The sequence below is a fragment of the Sapajus apella genome, unplaced genomic scaffold (genome assembly GCF_009761245.1).
Source record: "Sapajus apella isolate SASKATOON/1434 unplaced genomic scaffold, GSC_monkey_1.0 scaffold26, whole genome shotgun sequence".
NCBI lineage: Eukaryota > Metazoa > Chordata > Mammalia > Primates > Cebidae > Sapajus > Sapajus apella.
Window position 1 is genome coordinate 3,715,849 of NW_022436966.1, and position 12,918 is coordinate 3,728,766.

The 12,918-nt window shown below is 41.3% G+C and overlaps 1 protein-coding gene across 2 annotated transcripts in view; it reads right to left on the bottom strand.

Moving 5' to 3' along the window:
- Positions 1–8,192, bottom strand: part of MXD1 (MAX dimerization protein 1) — a 28,367-nt gene extending 20,175 nt beyond the window's left edge. The window contains exons 1-3 of one of the 2 annotated variants that reach the window (XM_032291852.1): positions 7,885–8,192; positions 7,067–7,166; positions 1,850–1,879 (exon numbers count right to left, since the gene is read on the bottom strand). In XM_032291852.1, the coding sequence (XP_032147743.1) occupies positions 1,850–1,879; positions 7,067–7,166; positions 7,885–7,957 (203 nt within the window). In that variant the 5' untranslated portion in view covers positions 7,958–8,192. The other variant, XM_032291851.1, reaches the window with a different exon arrangement.
- Positions 8,193–12,918: the final 4,726 nt, after the last annotated feature.

Here is a 12,918-nt window from a genome sequence, read left to right on the forward strand (position 1 = left end):
CACACACACACACACACACACACACACACACACACACACACACACACGAAATTCCATAGTGGAGTAAAGCTAACCGCCCTCTCCCAAGATTCTACCTGCCTGGCAAGGGTTTGGTCTGCCCTTTCACTGAAGAAACATAAATATTCAGATCCTGACTTTCAGAGTCAGGCTCCTTTTTCAAAGAAGGTTTGCAGGAAATAACCACATGTATTTACAGTGCCATCATTACACATCATTTTCTTGTTCATGCAGGGCACTGAGAAAGCACTCAATTTGGATGGGTAGCCCACATTTCAAATTGATGGGAGCTCAGAGACCAGAATGAGGCTAGTTCAATGGTTCTCTGCCATGCTGCACATGAGCATTACCTGGGGAGCTTCTGAAACATACTAGTGCAGAGCCTCAACCCAAACCAATTAAATCAGAATTGCTAAGGGTAAGATCAGAGCATTATTTTATTTGTTTGTTTATTTTAAAAGCACCACAAAAAGTTGTCAATTTTTTTTCAATATTGTAAAAGCAAGTGGTTTTTTTGTTGTTGTCATCATTTTGGGTGGTGGTTATTTTTTTTTTTTGGTGTTTACTAGAAAAACAAGAAAATTTGCTTTAAAATACTCTAGCAGGAGAGGTGGTTTTGCTTATAGAAGATTGGCAAAATGTTGATAATTACTGAAGACAGGTAATGGATACATAGGAGTTGATTACATTAGTCACCCTACTTTTATAGATTTGAAATTTTCTTTTTTTTTTTGAGATGGAGTCTCACTCTGTTGCTCAGACCAGTGCAGTGGTGGGATCTCGGCTCACTGCAACCTCCACCTCTCGGGCTCAAGAAATTCTCCTGCCTCAGCCTCCTAAGTAGCTGGGATTACAGGCGCATGCCACCATACCCAGCTACTTTTTGTATTTTTAGTTGAAACAGGGTTTCACCATGTTGGTCTTGAACTCCTGACCTCAGGTGATCCACCACCACAGCCTCCCAAACTGCTGGGATTACAGGTGTGGGCCACCGTGCCTGGCCAGATTTGAAATTTTCTATAATAAAAAGTTATTTTATAGAATCAGCAGAAATAAACCTTTGTTCTCTACCCCCACCAGAAAAATATACAAGCATGTGTGTATAATGTGTTTAACATAATAATATGTTTAAAAATACGCAAAAAACTTTACAAGTGATTCTAATGTGCAACCAGGTTTGAGAACCACTCAGCTGCCTCAATAACTTGATTTGGAAAATTAAGCCCAAAAGGCAATCCAGGTGAGAGAGATTCCACTCAGGCTTGTGGCAAGATGGAGCCCAGTGAGGGTGGCAGGCCTCCTCTAGTAAGGCACCAACTCCACAATTTCTGCCATGCATACATTTGCCTGAATTTTGAGACTCTTCATTCACAAGTAAACTGCAAATACACATACATACACATGTTAAAACATATGTGTTAATACATACACACATGTATATTACGTTTGTGGATATACATATATATCTGTGTATATGTGATTTAATATAACACTGCCAATTATATTCAGTAGCATGTAATTTTTAAAAACACTATTTATGGAAACATTACCTCTGACTTAAAATGCTTTGGTCTGTGGAACAGTCATTCAAAGGCCTCCTTCCAGGAGTGGCCTGGTGGGGGTGAGCGTTAGGGTTAGGGGTGAGGTCTTTTAACTGGCAAGCTCCACATCTATCTAAGCAATGCTGCTTCAAGGGCCCTTGGTAAATTCTGAAATCAGATGCTACTAGTGGGAAGAGGCAAAAAGAGCAACCAAGTCTGAACTTAATGAATACAGAACGCAACAAAACTCCCTGCATTCCACCTCCCAAATTCCCAAATTCCCAACTCACCTATTCTTCTCCATTTCATTGTGAGTTGATCTGAAAGAGGAAACAATAAGAGAAGAATAAGATATTCTTATCTTAAAGAACTACTTCAACACCAATACAATTATTTTAACTTCTTTCTCTCCGAAGTTGGTAGGAGAGATGCAGAAAGGGAAAAAATTCACTAGACTCTACTAAAAAAAGTAGTCCATTTGAAGAGTTAGATAAATGTAAATACCTAAAATAGAGTTCAAGGTAAAGCGACGAACCAAGATGCATGCATTTTCTAGTGGAAAAATCATCCATTTTAAGGCAAGAAATAAAAGGGGTCTATTTATACAAAAACAGCTGCCACAATGCAATATGAATTTGCGTTATGTAACACCACAAAGCTTTCTTTAGGCTTAGGGTAGAACAGTGGAGGTAGCACCCCTACCCAATCCCTGCAGTTTTCCCTTGGGGTAGCATACACCAAAATTTTGTGTAAAGTTGCTTGACTATACTGTTTTACATAGTTAAAAAAAAAAAAAAAAGAAACCCTCCCCAATCTTCTGACTCCCTGGAGTAACTATCATGTACAAGATGCTACTGTTAAATAGCTACCAAATGATTTTAGGAAGGGGTTGCCAAAGCTCAGCTCAACATAAAGATGATAGGTTGGTTAAAGCAGAAGTTAGGGAAATGTGAAGTCCAGCTGTGCCACAGGCTGATACTGTGGAATAAATAAAATTCTTTACCATCCTGTCACTGGTTAACCTGCCTATAAAATGGGAATAAAAATAATTACCAATTATTTACTGAACAAGTATGGATCAATGAGGTAACAACTGTAAAACTGGTTAGAGAGCCTTGGATGAAAGGTGTGATGGATATGAAACCATATTATTAGTGTATTTATGACTGACCTTAAAGAGAAGGTCTGGTCTAAGACTTTACGGACAAGTTTTCACAAAGTCATAAGACGTCAATGTGGTCCCTTTAGTGTCCTCCTCACACAACCCCTTCCTAACTAGTTATAAACTTGGAAGAACCTACCAGCATTATAAAGAGCTGAATCTTGACCTTTCTTATGAAAAATTCTCTAGAATTTAACCAGCTCAGGAGTTTACTCCCTGGTTCACCTCATGAATTCTGTGGGGCCACACTCAGCACCTTACTGGGCCTAGGAGATAAACTCTCACAGCAAACATGGAGGAATACCACTTCAAGAGTGCTCAGCCACTCATGTACATCAGGAGCACCACCACCAAGTTCACTCATCAGAGAATGGGGATAAGGACAGTGAGTGTTGGGGGGTGGCAAAGGAAGTGAGGAGGTTGCCTTGAAATGAGAAATTTCCAACCTAGCATTAAAACTTCTCTTCCACAAGGACCTTGGGGATCAAGTTTTATTCATGAAGAGAAAACAAATGAGAAAATAATGACAGTATTTTTAAGTTTGGAATATTTGTTTTCTAGGTAAACAATACACGGACCTCATGTATTCAAATCAATTCAAAACTGGTTAACTTCAAAATTTCAGGCCAGGCACGGTGACTCATGCCTGTAATCCCAGCACTTTGGGAGGCTGAGGCAGGAGAATTGCTTGAACTCAGGAGTTGAACACCAGTGTGGGCAACACAATAAGATCCCATCTCAACTAAAGAGAAATAAAATTTTTACATTGATTCACTTGGTTATCCCTCAGCATTCTCCAGTCATGTTGTGCTATAGTTAACAAGAATCTGGCCTGTACTGCAAACCTTGGGCTCTAAAGCACATGGCATTTTAGTTTTAACCGGGACTAATAGGTTCAAAGCCTGACAGATTTTTTTTAATGGATGAAAGTAGATGGGCACAGTAGCTCACGCCTGTAATCCCAGCAATTTGGGAGGCTTAGGCAGGTAGATCACTAGAGGTCAGGAGTTTGAGACCAGCCTGGCCAACATGGCAAAACCCTGTCTTTACTAAAAGTACAAAAATTAGCTGGGTGTGGTCGTGTGTGCCTGTAATCCCAGCTACTCAGGAGGCTAAGGCAGGAGAATCACTTGAACCCGGGAGAGGTAGACCTTGTAGGTGAGCCGAGATGGTGCCACTGCACTCTAGCCTAGGAGACAGAGCAAGACTCTGTCTCGAAAAATAAATAAATAAATAAATAAAATGGATGAAAGTATATGCCAACTGCTGGTTGAGATTCCCGTTTACCTTTAGACAAAGACCATCCCTAGTAGGTGGAGGAAAGGAAAGTAATAGGTTGAGAAGACAGTAGAAAAAAACAGCACACAGGAAATTCTTACAAAATATTCCTGGATTCTTTGAAAAGATATAGATAAACTAATAGAGTTATATACTTATGTAAAATTCTGAATCCCCAAAATAAACTTTTAAACAAATTCCATAGGAAGCACAACTCCTTACAAAATCAGAACAAAATTTTTAAAACTACAGATTTTATTTAAGAGTGTTAAACACATGGTGCTTTTTAAAGGGGGACTTATACCTAATGATTTGAGCATTACTGAAGTGTATTTGGTTTACTGAAACTGAATTATTAATAAAAAGCAGCCCATTCAAAAATGATCAGTTCAGAGACTGCCGGTCACCTCCATTGATGGGTAAACATTTATGTTTTTAATTAAAGCATTTTAAGAACACATTGATACCTTGTGTCAAAACTATTTTCCATGTGATTATGGAAAAGAATGGATAACTCTGGAATCACTGATAAAAGTCAAATTTCACCATTTAAAAATACATTTAAAAAAGAAAAAAACTAAGCCAAATTATGGCATATTTGAGATAAACAGGAATAATCCTTGGGTTCAAAAGGACTCCTCATATCAGCTCACTCTAGCCACTGTCTTATAAAACAACTGGGTGGCAAGTCCTGAACTTCCTCTTTCACATGAGTGCCAAAGCTTGCTTTACTAATTTAACAAAACATACTTTTAAAAAGTTCTGGATTTCAATTATAAACAATTAGTAACTGACTTCAAAAATTAGTAGGAAAGAAAATTCCATCTTCCCATATTCCAGTAGTTCTATGGATAATTTCAAAAACAATTGATATTCACAATTTCATTTTTGTTTTTGTTGTTTTAATAAGTAACTAGAGAAACGTGAATAAGATCTGCATTTTCAGTTCCTAAGGAGTTTCCTATGTGGCTAAATCTTATCTTTTATTGTCCAAGGAAAAGTATTCCCCCAGACTCTATGAGCAAAAAGCACAGCATTTCAACCTGTATGAACAAGAATAAACTGTTATCCAAGGGTTATGTAAACCAGCAGTAATCTCTCCCTATCCTTTACCTCAGTTCAAAATTCTGACCATACATGGCCGAGGATATAAAGCTCATTCAAACCACGGGGTCAAGCCACTTTCTCTGTTAGGACTGCTTGTTCCTCAGAAAAGGAGCCATTCCAAATGGGTCATGAAGGAAATGATCACATTGAAAGAAAACTACCTGCTGTTGATTCACTTGTTTGTCTGGTGCTACCTCTAGGTTTCATCACGGTCTCTCAGAAATCCTTACACCACTAAATATATTACACTAACTCATTATCAGTCAAGTATAGGGACAACTGTGATAACCCCCGTCTCTAACCATGGAAAGCAAACCAACCCATTAACAGAAGGATTTGTAGTCATTTTTTGGTGTTGTACTGATTATTAAAGAGAAGATACTAGAAAGAATCCATTTCTTGGCTTGAGATTCTTAACTATCATTATTTTTCTTTCCTAATCACCTTTTGGAACCAAGCCACACTTCTCTTCAACATCTCATTTTCTTATCCCCACTACTGATTATCCCCCAGAACCTTCCTGTGAAACTCAGGAAAAAATAAAGTGTTAAGGTATTAAGCCTCAATAAGTAACATAGACGATTCCTCTCAAATCATTAGTAGACAATAAAAGCAAAAATAGACTATGCTTTTCTAGAAAAATTAACTGAAAGGCCTCAAAATTATTCCAAACAAAATAAATAAAAAAAAACTTTAACAAAATGCAACACAGCTTGTTTTTATACCATTGCATATTACAAGTCAGTATTAACATCCTTCTTAAAGTGCCTCAGTATTCATGCACAAAACTACTGGCTACCACCTTCAGGTAACGCTAAGATGGAAGGACAAGCAAAACCCACCAGGTAATTACCAGGTTCATCCTTCATGTGCCATTCTTATTCAAGGGCATGGCACAAGTAATGCCGCTCACATCCTGTGGTTCCACTAGTGATACTAATGAGGTGAACCAAGTACAGAAGAGGCAGCGAGAACAAGTGATTTTTAAGTTTCAGCGGGAAATTCCTGGCTTTTAGTGGTCTGTATTAAGCCACAGAAGCTATCCAAATAGTTACTTGCAAGGAGTTATTCATTAGGGTGAGGGAGGGATAAGTATTCTAAACCAGTGATGAAAATGTCAATGCTTTTAATTTACTGGCAGGAAAAGTATAGTTGAAGAAATCTAATAAAACAAATTTCCTAGTCAACAATATTTTAAGGGCAAAGAAGGGGGGAAAGGGGCAGTAACATTGACAGACTATTTATATGTACCAGAAACTATGCATAGGACTTTAATATGTGATTTAACTGACCATTAACCAAATATCCAGTGAGATTTACAGCTTTTAAGAACTATAGTATAAGACAATCTATAAGGCTAACATGAAAAGGTTGTAGCATATTAATATTTTGGTATTATATATTCTTCTATCACTAAAGAGGTAGGTTTTAACCTCAATCATTCCTCTTTGCCATTACAAATAGAGGTGACAAATTAGAGTATCAAACAAACCACTGTATTTAATTTAAATGTCAAATATGAGATCCTAGCACTTGTGCCAAGTCAGGCACTTTAATATGTTTATAAAATAATCCCTATGAAAGGTAAAAAAATGGATAATGTCCAGCATTTTGACTTATAGAAAAACTTGCCCTGAATCTGCAACTTCTAAAGGCAAAATATTGTCACCATTGCTAATCTCACTTGAAGCTTCCAGTGTTTTGTTCCAAAAGGGAAGAAAAGTGAAATTAAATTTTGAATACAGTTCATAAAGAAATGTAAAACATTTCTATTTTTCTTTTCAGTTCCCTCAACAAACAGAAACAGCTTCCTGCAATGGCTTAAGTCCATGTGTATATTACTGAATCATGACTGCCACAATGTAATTTTATAGGGTTATAGTCACAACAGGCAACTTACATTCAGCAGTTTGTGTCACCTATAACACAATCTAAAAGAGAGAAATATTTACCAAATTACCTGCTACTGCTGTTATTCTTCTTGGATTTGTTCCTCCGTTTTAAGGCATCTCTGTCCTTGTTATTGTATGGTAACATGGAGGCATAACCATGTTCAGCTTCTAGAAAACCGGAGGATCCAGTTAATGAATGGGCCCAGAATATTTAATACTCTCCTCTCTACAGTATTTCCTTTATTTATCTTTAAAAGAATATTGTGGAAATAATTAAATGGAGTAAGGTGGAATTCTGAGAACAATAATAAAAAAAAAAAAAAAAAAACATTGTGTGAATACCCTCAGTTCGGAGCAGGTGTAAGGAGGATTCCAGCTGCTCATTGTTGAGAGACACAGTAGTGGCTAAGCTCACGCAGCCTGGGTTTCCCACTGGCAACGTCCAGCAGGTTGGTGCGGGTTGAGTGGGACTAGCCTCAGGCGAAGGTGCGGGACAAGCACCGCGAGCCTGTGACTGGGAGGCGCTGCTCCTCTGCCCGGGAGACTGGGGCGCCGGGCCCACCTGGGGGCCAGCCGGGACCAGCCCGGGTGAGGTAAACCAGGGAGGCTGGCGGAGGGGGCCCCGGCCACCCATTCGTGAGGGGCTGGGGAAGAGGCGGCGTTCGGGACCCCGGCGGGCGGCAGTCCCTTCTCCACCTCATTCATTGCTTTGGGGCAGCGGCGGCCTCCCTTCGGACCGCGCGTGGGGAGAGCCTGAGGGGTTGGGAGCGCTCGTGGTCTCCGCGCCTCCAACCACCCCCCGGAGCGGCTGGGCGCCCGGACCTGAGGCCGGTCCCCCAGGACCCTCGGCCCCGGTTCGGGTAGACCCCTCCCCGTCCCCGTGCACCTCTCTCCCGCCGCTCCAGATAGTCGGCCGCCTCCAGCAGCATCTGGATGTTCATCCGAACCGCCGCCGCCATTCTGCACCGGGGCCGGAGCCACGGGACCAACCTCCACTGCCCAAGGGCTAGCTGCCGCCGCCGGACCGCTGTGGACCGGGCTGTGGACCCCGCGGAGCAGGGCTGAGGGAGCCTCTCTGGCAACCACGCTCGACAAGAGAGGGAGGGGGCCAGTGAGCTGAGCACCGCCGACACTGTGACAGAACCCGGAGCAGAACAGCAGCCGCCACCGCCGCGGAGTGTTTATCCCCGACTCACCATCCCCCCGCCCCCAGCCCCTTCTCTTGACAGGCCAGCTTCGGCCGCGTTCCTCATTGGGTCCCCCAAAAAATACCCCGCCCCTGCACTTGTGCGATTGGGGGAGGGCTTCATGGCTCCACCCCCCAAAGTCCGCTCCTCTCGCTGGTTGGCCATACTTGACAAGGCCCGGGCTCCACCCCCTCTTTCCAATTGGTGACAGGATTCGCAACTCCGCCTCGTGCTCCTTCCTTGTTTCCCATTGGTTCTATACCAACAACCCTTTGCTTTGTTAGTATTGGTCAAGAGCTGTAGAAGGCAAGCACCTCGCCTGTCTCCCATTGGTGAAGCTTTCGGAAACCTCCCAGCTACGATGATGTCACCTTTCTCCACGCCAGGCGAGCCCTAAGTGGCTGATGGTCAGCGGCCTGGCTGCTCCTCACCAGGTCTGGCATTGGCTGGGAGGGCCGGCCAGGCGCTGGGCGGCGCCGATTCACCGGCCGCCGCGGAGCTTGGCTCCACCCGGCCCCGCCTCGGACCTGTTGCCAAGACCTCTCCCCGGGGAAAACTTCCGGGGACCTGCCAGGCGTCCCTCGAATGGAAGGCAGGCACTTCGTGTCGCCGGGGCGCTCTGCCCCGCTGGGGTTCGGGGCCGGAGCCCGGCGTCTGGTGGCCGCGGCCCTGGAGGTTCCGGGCTTTGCGGAACTCCTGGTGGCAAGGGCCCAGCCGCGAATCCTCCTGAAGAGCGGTCCAAGCTAGTGGTCCGTGAGCCAGGAGCTCCGGCGGGCGCCACGTGGCTGCTGCGGGACTTGAGAAGAAAAACCTGGCCGATGTTAAACGCCCGCCGCCTGGCGTTTTTTCTGCCCTCAAGAAAGGTGGAATCGGGCTGCTGTACAGCATTGAGCTCAGGCGCCTTTTCCGCCTCACCCCGGGAAGTGATGGAATAATTAATTACTTTCACGCGAGTTTTTAAAGCTCAGAGACTTCCTGAACCTACAGAGTGGCACTGAACCCTAAGAGTCTTTGACTTAAATATCTTTTACGGTTTTCCCCTTCCTTTTAATTCTAGATGAAAGCATTCAAAAGAATACTCTAAGACGGCTGCAAATGGTGTGTTTCCGCGTGGGGGTGGTACCAATATAAATGCTTAATAGAATGTTATGTATACAGAACTAAGCAGTTTAAAGATCGTTCCCTAAACCTATCAAAATTTTCGAGATGAAAGCTATCTGGCAAACCAAGCTACAATGCCAACGTACTGACGGACATCTCCAATTTTAAAAGTAGAAATAAAGCTCTTGGTAGGTTGAGTCCCCAAAATACAAATGAGTAAAGCATGAACATATTTCTTTTTTAAAAAGTTTATTATTGTCGCCCATATATAATAGCTTACTATGTGTAGGTATCATACCTACATTATCTCTAATCTTCAATATAATCCCATGAGGTAGGTTGTGTTAATTACATTTTACACGTGAGGAAACTGAGGCCCAGGGAGGCTAAATGATTTTCCTTGTCATGCATTCAGTTGCAGACATGAAACTGAATCTAGATCTGTCTCATCTGGAGCCCAAATTACCAATCCTCCTGTTGATAGTTGCATAAAGACAAGGTAGTTTAAACAGATTTCCAGACTGAGTCACAAAACACTTGACTCAAAACTCAAGTACTGAATGAAATTATAGTGGGAAAATTAAACATGTATTTTTTAATGGTTCACAAACCCACTAAAATTAAATCAACTCAGAGTAAATAGAATAAACGTAATTAATGATGCCTGATATATAGGCATATTCTGGTTTCAGTGGCTAATTGGATCTAAAAACTGATTATTTACAAAAATACTAATGAAATATGCATACTGAAGGTAAAGGTTTTCAAAGCACAATACAAAGTTGAAAATGAAGGTAGAAATATAAGTTTTTTTTTTTCACAAGCTGTTTGGGAGGCACATCCCACACATACAATGTGAACACCTAATTACCACGTTTACGCACTACAAAAGGATCTAACAGTTTTTAGAGAGTATTTTTAACTTGCATGTTATTTGTAAAACAAACGTGAAAATCATAAACAAGTGCAATTCTACTAAAGTACCCAAACTGATAATACTAAAAATACTTTGATTTCATTATCCTAACATTTTGGATTTTGTATATATTTTCTCTTTGATTTTATTACAAATATTTAGCATATCTCTTTATTCTCTTACTCTCAACTCTTTATTTTAACCAAGTTCAACTTCAATATCATGACCCTTCCTCTACAATCACCCTGATCAAAATTCACTTATTTTTGTCTTAAAAAGGGGGGGAAAGGGTTGAATTCTGAGCCAGAAACAGCAAATAATTTAAACGTCAACAAGTCTAGCTTACGCTACAAACAAAAATACTACATTATGTAAAAATTAGAGAATCAGACTAAAGACTGGACCATATTCGTTCTTTGGTAGTGGATGAAATTACCAACTAGCCAGCAACACCAACTAGGAATTAGTATAATGAAGCACTTCAAAGGGTATTTGGTGCCATCTACTGGAAATGAAGTAGTAAGTCTAAAACAAAGGTTTTGAGATTTGGAGTGTTCCTAGAAATTATTTTACACAAATGTATGGGATGACCAGTTAATTAGGAAAACCTGAAAGTATAAATTTTGAAGAAAGAACTGAAAATCCTAAGAATGAAGAAGTGGTCACTTTCAATATCTAGTGCCTCAAAGGCATGAAATAAGCATTGAAAAGAGGCACAGCTCCAAAAATAGAAGCAGGGAATTCTAGAATGTTTTAACCCAAGTTTTATGACCAGGACTTAAAATAAAAAGCTGTATGTAATAGCATACACATGGATGACAATGGCTTATATATTTGAGCATATATCAAGATAAACTAATTGAGATATATACTTGAAAATGGGAAATTACAAAGACATAAAATATTAGACTTGTCAGATAATCTTACTGCCAAGTAAACCTCTGCCCAGTCTCCTCTGGGGAGCTTGTACTCCAGATGGCCAAAGGACAGGGAAAAAAAAAAAAAAAAAAAAAAAAAAAATATATATATATATATATATATATATATATATATATATGTTTTTAAACGGACTCTCACTCCGTCACCCAGGCTGGAGTGCAGTGGTGCAATCTCACCCACTGCAACCTTGGTCTCCCGGGTTCAAGTGATTCTCCTGCCTCAGCCTCCCAAGTAGCTGAGACTACAGGCACGTGCCACCATACCCAGCTAATTTTTATTTTTAGGTAGAGATGAGGTTTCACCGTGTTAGCCAGGCTGGTCTTGATCTGCTGACCTTGTGATTCACGCACCTCAGCCTCCCAAAGTGCTAGGATTACAGGTGTGGGCCACCACACCCAGCAAATAGGACAGTATATTAAGAGGTAAATGCCAATGCTGAGCAAGCAGCAGGCTCATCACACACTATGGAGTTCTGCCAGAGATGTCACTTTAGAGAGCACCTCAGAGTGAAATGGAAGACAACTGTTGCCTTATTATAATCCTTAAGTGCCTAAAAGGTTCTATCACTATGGGAATTAAAACCCCCCATTTATAACTGAGTTTGATACCTCCTAACTACCATGACATTAAAATAAATTTTGTCTTGTAAGGTTTTGAAGAATTTTGTTCCTCGAAGTATATAAATCAGTATTTCAAGTTTCTGCCTCAACAGTATCATCTATTTGTGGCTACTTTAGACACACTAATATGATATCTAACATCATATTAAATTTTAGAAAGCTTTAAAAATGCTGCTTTGCAAAAATTAGTCGCTCTACAAATCTCTGGTTTAGAAAATGAGGCAATGGCCTGGGGCCATGGCTCACGCCTGTAATCTCAGCACTTTGGGAGGCTGAGATGGGAGGGCTGCTTGAGCTCAGGAGTTTGAGACCAGACTGGGCAACACAGTGAGACCTCATCTCTACTCAAAAAATAAATTAGCTGAGTGTTGTGGTGTGGCCTATTGTCCCAGCTACTTGGAAGGCTGAGGCAGGAGAACTGTCTGAGTCCAGGAAGTTGAGGCTCCAGTGAGCCGTGATCATACCACTGCACTCCAGCCACAGAATGGAGTGGTTAAAAAAAAAAAAAGAAAGAAAAAAAGGCAATGGCTAAACTGTCGTATGTATATTACACAAAACACTATACAGCAGGGTTTATTTTCTTTTGTTTTGTTTTTTGAGACGGAGTTTCACTCTTGTTGCCCAGGCTGGAGTGCAATGGTGCAATCTTGGCTTGACGCAACATCCACCTCCCGGGTTCAAGCGATTCTCCTGCCTTAGCCTCCCAAGTAGCTGGGATTACAGGCGCTCGCCACCACACCCAGCTAAATTTTCTATTTTTTTTTTTGGTAGAGATGGGGTTTGACCACGTTGGCTAGGCTGCTCTTTAACTCCTGACCTCAGGTGATTCATCTGCCTTGGCCTCCCAAAGTGCTGGGTTACAGGCATGAGCCACTGTGCCTGGCCACTGCAGTAATTTTTAAAAAGGTAGATTTACATATACAGGCAAGAAAAGATCCCCAAAGCACAGCATTGAGTAAATAAGTTGCAAAATGATCCTTACAGCATTTTCTTTTTAAAGGCCCAAACTATATTTTCCCGATTTCCTACTCTGTTACATACATACAGGCATGGACAAAAAAATACAAAGCAAAGGATTAGCAGTAAGAAGGGCAATAACATTCTGAGTACTGTTCAAAAGGTGTTTAGCTTTGTAATAATGTTTTAAGATTTTTACA